Source organism: Mirounga leonina, unplaced genomic scaffold (genome assembly GCF_011800145.1).
Source record: "Mirounga leonina isolate KUSES-001 unplaced genomic scaffold, KU_Mleo_1.0 Mir_115, whole genome shotgun sequence".
Lineage (NCBI taxonomy): Eukaryota > Metazoa > Chordata > Mammalia > Carnivora > Phocidae > Mirounga > Mirounga leonina.
Window position 1 is genome coordinate 53,806,178 of NW_023270268.1, and position 8,150 is coordinate 53,814,327.

General features: G+C 39.3%; 1 protein-coding gene across 1 annotated transcript; it reads left to right on the plus strand.

Annotated features, from left to right (window-relative positions):
* The first annotated feature begins 1,820 nt into the window (after window positions 1-1,820).
* ARL14 (ADP ribosylation factor like GTPase 14) lies at window positions 1,821-4,681 on the plus strand. Its single transcript, XM_034989663.1, has one exon. It carries the CDS (start codon window positions 2,710-2,712, stop codon window positions 3,286-3,288), a length of 579 nt encoding a protein of 192 aa, XP_034845554.1. The 5' UTR covers window positions 1,821-2,709; the 3' UTR covers window positions 3,289-4,681.
* Window positions 4,682-8,150: the final 3,469 nt, after the last annotated feature.

Genomic DNA, 8,150 nt, shown 5'->3' on the forward strand with positions numbered 1-8,150 from the left:
ATATAGCACATCTTCTTTATCCATTCATCTGTTGATGGACATCTAGGCTCTTTCCATAGTTTGGCTACTGTGGACATTGGGGTGCATGTGTCCCTTCAGATCACTACATTTGTATCTTTGGGGTAAATATCCAGTAGTGCAACTGCTGGATCGTATGGTAGCTCTAATTTCAACTTTTTGAGGAACCTCCATACTGTTTTCCAGAGTGGCTGCACCAGCTTGCATTCTCACCAACAGTGTAGGAGGGTCCCCCTAGGAAACAGACTCTTAACTATAGAGAACATAGTGATGGTTACCAGAGGGGAGGGGGTAGGGATATATCCCTCCCCCTCCCCCTCTGCCCCACCCCCTGCATGCCCTCTCTCTCAAATAAATAAAATCTTTAAAAATAAATAAATAAAATGTCTGGATTGATCCTCTACATCTCTTTCTTTTTTATATTTTCTATCTTCTATTTTCCGAAAGATTTTCTTCAACTTATTATTGATCTGTTCAAATTTTGGAAATCATGTATTTATTTTTCAAAAGTTCTATTTTGTTTTTTGAGTAGCCTTTTGAATAGCATCTTTGTCTTGTTTTATGGATGCAATACCTTTTCAAATCTCTATGGAAATATTTAAAACTTATTGAAAATTTTCTTTTGTTCCCTGCATTACCCCTGTTTAAGCTTCTATAAAGCCTTATTTTTATCTTGGTCTTTCTCTCATTATATGGAAGGCATGCCATGTATTAAGTATGGGAACCTCTGTGCATTGAAAAGCTGATTGGGCATTCTGTGTACATGAGCAATGTTTGCCAACTGTCAGGTTGGATAAAGTTAATTAAATGTTGAGTTAGGCATTATGATGTGGAAACTCCCAACTCTCCAAACCTGGAGGTCTTTTTTCTGATATCATTCAATTTCTTTAAATTTTTTTTTCCTGGAATAACATCTTGTTGCTGAATGGTCAGTCAGCAGAAGTGTGTGTGGTTTTATTTATTTATCTATCTTGGGGGTCTTTATTTGGATGTTTAACCCCCTCTATTTTTAGTCCCTCATTTCATCCCTTCCATCTGTATTCTGTGCATCAAGACTCTAAGCTTTGGCTTTATCCTGCTGCATCAGTTACCACTGTTAAAAAGAAAACCATAGGCTCAAAATGGCATCACTTGGGCCAGGCTGAGTCACCAAACTGGGGCTTAAAACCTAACCTAACTGCAGATTCAACCTCCCCCAGAAATAGAACTTAACCTGTCAATCAGAAATTTTCTGAGCAGCACCAATGATATAATTTGTCACATGGGCCCTCTCTATTCCCCAAAAAAGGAAGATGAAGTAATCCATCTAAAAAGGTCCCCTGCCCTTCTCCCTAAGGGAGGGTGACTTTGCCTGAAACAATCCTTTCTTTTCTTTTGCTAGTAACTTTCTTGCCCCATTCTCCTTTCTTTTTATTTTTTTAATGAAATATAGTTAACACACAATGTTACATGAGTTTCAGGTGTACAACATAGTGAATCAACAATTCTATCCATTATACTATGCTCACCACAAGTGTGGCTACCATCTATCATCATACAAGGCTACTGCAATATCATTGACTATATTCTTTATGCTGTGCCTTTTATTCCCGTAACTTATTCATTCCATAATAGGAAGCCTGTATCTCCCATTCCCTATACCCATTTTGCCCATCTCCTACCCCATCCTCTTTTCTATAGAAAGCTTCCATTTCATACAACTTCTTGAAACTCCCCTTTACTTGCTAGATGGGATGCTGCCCAATTCATGAGTCACTTAATAAAGCCAATCAGATCTTCAAATTTACTCAGTTGAATTTTGTTACCACCACTCATCTTCCATCTATATTCCACCTTGCAGAATTTTGTTGAAATCTCTCACCCTCTGATGGATTCTCCTGCTCTTGTTATGGGTTTATATGTTCTTTTTATTCCTTCACCATCATTTTGGTGGAGTCTTGAGGAAAGGAGATAAAAACACATATTCAATTTTCCACCTTTAATAAGACTGCTTAATTTCAAAAGTATTTGTGTTACAAACTCCCCTCCTATCCTTGTATATTTGGTCTTGTGAACAGTATAAATTTTCTAGAAGAATAAAGAAGTGTTTCTGTATTTTATGGGAGTAAGGTTCACATAACCTTGGGTGGTTTAAAGTATCCTACTGAGTGATCTGGACAAGGGGAAGTACTAAAGATACTTACGGCACTGTGAGATAAACTCTCTCTTCATGACTTCAGAAGCCTGGTTACTCATTTACAACTGGGATAAGAGAAATGTTCAAATAACTAGAGAAGTTCTATAAAACACTTGTTAAGTTTTTATTCTACTACCGAACCATGTTCCCATAAACCTCTGGTTACCTCTAAATTTCCAACATCTGGAAGAGAACAAGCTATGGTATCACGCAGCCAGCCCCTCCTACATCCTACTCACTCAAAGAATTTCCCCTTTGAGCAATTATAACATTGGCTGCTTACTCATACCAGATTCCTTACGATTGGCTGGGACTGCAAATAAAACGTTGTTTGCCTATAATGAGGTCAATAAGCTGCTACATAAATGCACACAAGTTCCCAGTCTTAAAACGACACGAAGCATTTGCTATCTTCTTTCCTTTTATTATTTTCATGTGAAACCTGGAGGGTAAACATTTGCCCTGGCCAAAAGAAAAGGTCTTTGAAGGGAGAAAAAAAAACCAAAAACCCTAAAATGGGTCTACTGAGTTCTAAAAACCCCAAAACCAAGCAAGCCCGGATTCTTCTTTTGGGACTTGACTCAGCTGGGAAGTCTACCCTCCTTTACAAATTAAAGCTTGCTAAGGATATTACGACCATCCCAACAATAGGTTTCAACGTGGAGATGATCGAGTTGGAAAAGAGTCTTTCACTCACAGTCTGGGATGTTGGAGGACAGGAAAAAATGAGAACCGTGTGGGAGTATTACTGTGAGAACACCGATGGGCTGATGTATGTTGTGGATAGTACGGACAAGCAGCGACTGGAAGACTCCAGGAGAGAGCTGAAGCACATTTTGAAGAATGAACACATTAAAAATGTGCCTGTTGTCCTGTTAGCCAACAAACAGGATGTACCTGGAGCTCTGACTGCCGAGGACATCACCAGAATGTTCAGAGTGAAGAAGCTCTGCAGTGACCGGAACTGGTATGTGCAGCCCTGCTGTGCCGTCACCGGGGATGGACTGATGGAGGCGTTCAGGAAATTGACTGGATTTGTGAAAAGCCACATGAAATCAAGAGGAGACACTTTAGCATTCTTTAAGCAGAACTGAGGTCCAAGCAGTGACGTATTGGTGAAATTGAAAGGGTAATTTTTTTCCTATGCCAAGTGAGAAAAGCAAGTTGCCGAGTTAGCAAACTTTTCCTAAAAGGTTATCTCACCTAAATTCAGCTAAAAACTTAGAATAATATCTAGAAAATATTATTTTTGGCCAGGCACTTTAGTAAACTATGTGGTAATGATAGTTGAGAATAAAATCTTACAATTTTGTGCATGTTGGATAAATAAGAATAATTGTGTTTGGGACCAAATAAATTATTGCTTTATTGTTTTTATATGACTACTAGAACAAAATTTAAGTAAACTGCTAATCGGGTCAGAATTCTTTCAGATGGTTTCCAGCTGTTACAGTATTGAATTTCTACCACACTCCTATGGAACAGCCAGTAAAAAAATAGAACTTTAAATTATGGCGAGGAAGAAGTTTGGTGTTAACATCTTGTAGATCCCTATGCCTTAAATGAAGTTTTTTTCTGGATTCCTGCCAACTCTTTGAAATCTATTGCTGGGAACTTCCTACAGTGAGTCAAACAAGGAACTTCAGGCTGTTAATTGCCCAGAAACATAGGAAGAAGTTTATACCTTAAAGTTCTGGGGATCAGGGTAGCTAGCTCCTTAGAGTTTAGGGCGAGGCCTGGGTTTTGCTCAGCTTGAGGTTGTAGCCCCAAGATGGGCTTATGTAGAATTCGGTAGAACAGTCATTACTTGGGAATATATGTACAGCTCACTGCACTGATCAAACAGGAACCAGAGCCAGACTTTAATCTCAGAGTCTTTGCAATTCACAGGAGGAAACAACATAAAGCTAGTAGCTAGAATAGGGCAATAAGTACTATGTGCGATAACAGGAGCAACTCTTTTCTGACCTGGGAAAACAGGAAGTGCTTCATGCAGGAGGTAGTCTTTAAGAAGGTCCCCAACTCCTAGGGACCCATGAAGGTGGAGGTTAGTCACTGGAAGTTCCCATCACTAGAAGACCCTAAAGAGCCACTGCTGGGGAGGGGAGAAGGAACTGGGGACTGAATTGGAATGCCCCTGACAGGCATCGAACTCCCAGGAAGGTCCTGGTGCTGACAGATGACACTTTCTGCCTGCCCCACCTCTAACAAAGCTCATTCGGGCTAGAAGCAGCATGCCTCAGGCCCTGACAGCAGCCCCCGGGGCTCCAAATCTTAAGGTCACGGAAGAAAATAAATGTTCAAGGGTGCTAGCCCCTGAATTCCTCTCATGGTTTCCTTCTCTCGCCCTAGCCATGATCTTGCTAGCAAAGATCTGAGTGCTGCATGGTAGGGATTCAAATATAAAGTAGACATACACATGGTAACAGTTACCATTGGTTGAATGCTTGTCTGTGCCAGGTGTTGTGTAATCGCTTTCAGGCATCTCATTTAATGCTGACAACTGCCTTGAGAGAAATTAGCAGTATTATGTCAATTTTACAGAGGAGAGTACTGAGACTAAACAAGGTAACAACAATAACAACCACACAAAACCTACTTTGTATTTTAACTAGGAGTGGCAGAGTCAAGATTCAAACTCATCTGTCTAACTTCAAGGCCAGTACCGTTACTTGTCATATTGTTCTGTTAATAAGGTATGGTGTCTGTCTTCTATGAGCTTATTATACACAATCAAGAATAAATCCAAGCTAAGGGCACCTGGCTGGCTCAGTCAGTGGAGCATGCGACTCTTGATATCTGGGTTTTAAGTTTGATCCACACAGTGGGTATAGAGATTACTTAAAAAAATAAAATAAAATCTTCAGAAAAAAAAAAAGGAATAAATCCAGGCTAAATTAAAAATAAAACTACCATTTGATCCAGCAGTCCTACTACTGGGTATATATCCAAAGGGAATGAAATCACTACCTTGAAGAGGTATCTGCACTTCCATATTAATGGCAACATTATTCACAATAGTCAAAATGTGGAAACAACCTAAGCATCCATCAGTGGATTAATGGATGAATGGATAAAGAAAATGTGGTATGTATACACAATGAAGGCCACAAAAAAGGGAAATCCTGGTCTCTGTGACAACATGGATGAAATCAGAGGGCATTATGTTAAGTGAAATAAGTCAGACACAGAAAGACAAATATTCTGTGATTTCACTTTTATGGGGAATCTAAAACAGCCAAACTCACAGAAACAGAAAGTAGATTCGTGGTTAACAGAGGTTGGGGATGGGGTAAGGGGAAATGGGGAGACATTTGTAATAGGGCACAAACTTTCAATTATAAGATGAGTAAGTTCTGAGGATCTAATGTACACATGGTGACTATAGTTAATAATACTGTATTGCATACTTGAATTTGCTAAGACAGTAAATCTTAAGCATTCTCATTAAAAAAAAGGAAGGAGGATGTGTTAATTAACTCAATTATGGGAATCCTTTTACAATGTATATCAAATCATCACATTGTGCACTTTAATACATTACTATATATGTAATACATATTACAATTTTATTTGTCAATTATACCTTAGTAAAGCTGGGGGGAAAATAAATGCAGGCCAACATATAATACTTCTATATTAAGAAGGTTCTTTGAGGGGTACCTGGCTCAGTGGGTTAAGCATCTGACTCTGCTCAGGTCATAATCTCAGGGTCCTGAGATCAAGCCCTGCGTCAGGCTCTGCGCTCAGCAGGGAGTCTGCTTGAGATTCTCTCCCTCTCCCTCTGCTCCTCTCTACCCACCCCCCCAATAAATAAATAACATCTTAAAAAAAAAGAAGGTTCTTTGAAAAAACAAGCCATACAGAATAAATTAAGTGTAATAACAGAGATATAAGAAACATGCTGAGAGACTGGCAAAAAAAGTTTCTGATTTCAGGAAGATCTCAGCGGGGATCTTCAATGTTAAATGCTTGGTAGTAGTTTTTCCAAAGTTCCACAAAATTATTAAAACCACAAATATGCATCTTTTTAAAAAAATGCATCCTCTCTTACCATTTTCCCTATGTGGTTAAAAAAAATCTTCCCAATAATCTTAAAAGGAATCACTAACTTACGTCTATAGGAAATGTCTGAATAGAAAACGTCACCTGGTGGTCCAAAATATATCTCCCTTCTGGCCATTTCTCAATCTCCATCACTACCACAAGGCCACCACTGATTCTTACCTGGGTGGCTACATTCTCCACGCGGGAGAGGTCTAAAAATGACCATCAGCTCACTTCACTGCCCTGCCTTACAAACCTTTATTCGCTTCTTACCTCATTATGGTACCTTCTTCCTGTTTCTCCCACCTCACTCCCAGAACAGCCAAATTTGCTGTTTCTCCAGCTCAGAATATGTTTTCCTCAGGTCTTCAAATGTTCACAGCTTCATAGCCTTCAGGTCTCCAAGCAAATATGCACAGGCATTCATTCCCTGAATCCTTATCTAAATGAACCTCCTCATCCCCGCCACTCCCTACCCCCTCCCCCTTACCCCGCTTTATTATTTTACATAGAATTTATCATGACTTTAAAGCATATCATTTACTCATTTACTTATTGTCTCTTTCCCTCCCTAGAAGGTAAACTTCATGGGAGCAGGGACTTTGTTTGCTGTTGTATCCTAGAACAGATACAGGTACAGAACATAGTGATGTTCAGCTTTAGGACACAAATGGTATTTAAAAGGTATTTGTAGAATGAATGAATGAATGAATGAATGGTCTGAACCATAAAGTGAGGTCTTGTCAGGGCCTTAGGATATGTCTCAAGATGGAATATGGATCCAATAATGGAGAGATAATAGAATGGCAGATTTGGACCTAGCACACTCTCAGGGTCCTTGGGGGCAGTGTGCTGGACTGGAATGAACATAGACTCTGGAGCCACGACTAGGTGGGCATTCTGGTTCACCACTTTTTTTGGCTTTCAGGAAGTTTACTTCACCTTTCTGAGTCTCAGACTAGAATGAGACTTGAACAAGAAATAAACTTTTATTGTGTTAAAACCATGGACACTTGGAAGTTGTTACAGCCACCACTGTTTATTACCCTAAACTAGGACCATGCTTCTTGCTCCTCCCATGTGTCCCAACACACTCCTTTTCCCAGGCCTCTTTTCCTCATAAATCCCCTCTTCTCGGTCTTCCTACTCATTCTAGGACCCTCATTTGATTCACCCCAGAACAGGAAAGGAAAGGGGAATTTAATTTTTCCTCAACTTTTTATTTTGAAAATTTTCAAGTCTTCAGAAAACTTGAAAGAAAAGTAAAATTAAGACAGGTGTACTTTTCACCTAAATTCACCAGTTATAACAATTTTGCCATGTCTGGGCTCTTTCTCCATCTCTCCCTCTCTCTCTCTCTCCACACACACACACGCACACACACACATACACACACGATTACAATCATCCTGATACTTCACACCTAAATACTTTATCATCTCTTTAGAATAGACATTCTCTCATATAAGAATACCATTATTACAAATTAAAGTTTAAGCATTAACTAAATATCATCTAATAGTCCATAATCAAATTTCCCCCCAAATAGAACTTATTTATAGAACTTATTTTATCCAAGATCTACTGCATTTGGTTATGTCACTTTTTTAGAGTATTTTCCCTGACTTTTGCTAGTTCTTCATGACCTAAAAATTTTTGAAGGCTCTAGGCCAGATCATTTAAAGAAATGTCCCACAGTCTGGGGGCACCTGGGTCGCTCAGTTGGTTAAGTACCCAACTCTTGGTTTCTTTGGCTCAGGTCATGATATCAGGGTGGTGAGATCAAGCCCTGTGTTGGGCTCACGCTCAGGGCAAAGTTGGCTTGAGATTCTCTCCCTCTCTCCCCCATCCCTCCCCCTTCCCTAAAATAAATAAGTAAATAAATAAAATCTTAAAAAAAAAAAAAAAG

Coding starts and splice junctions, on each gene's coding strand:
- ARL14 (XM_034989663.1), top strand. CDS start 2,710: ATGGGTCTACTGAGTTCTAAAAACCCCAAAACCAAGCAAGCCCGGATT.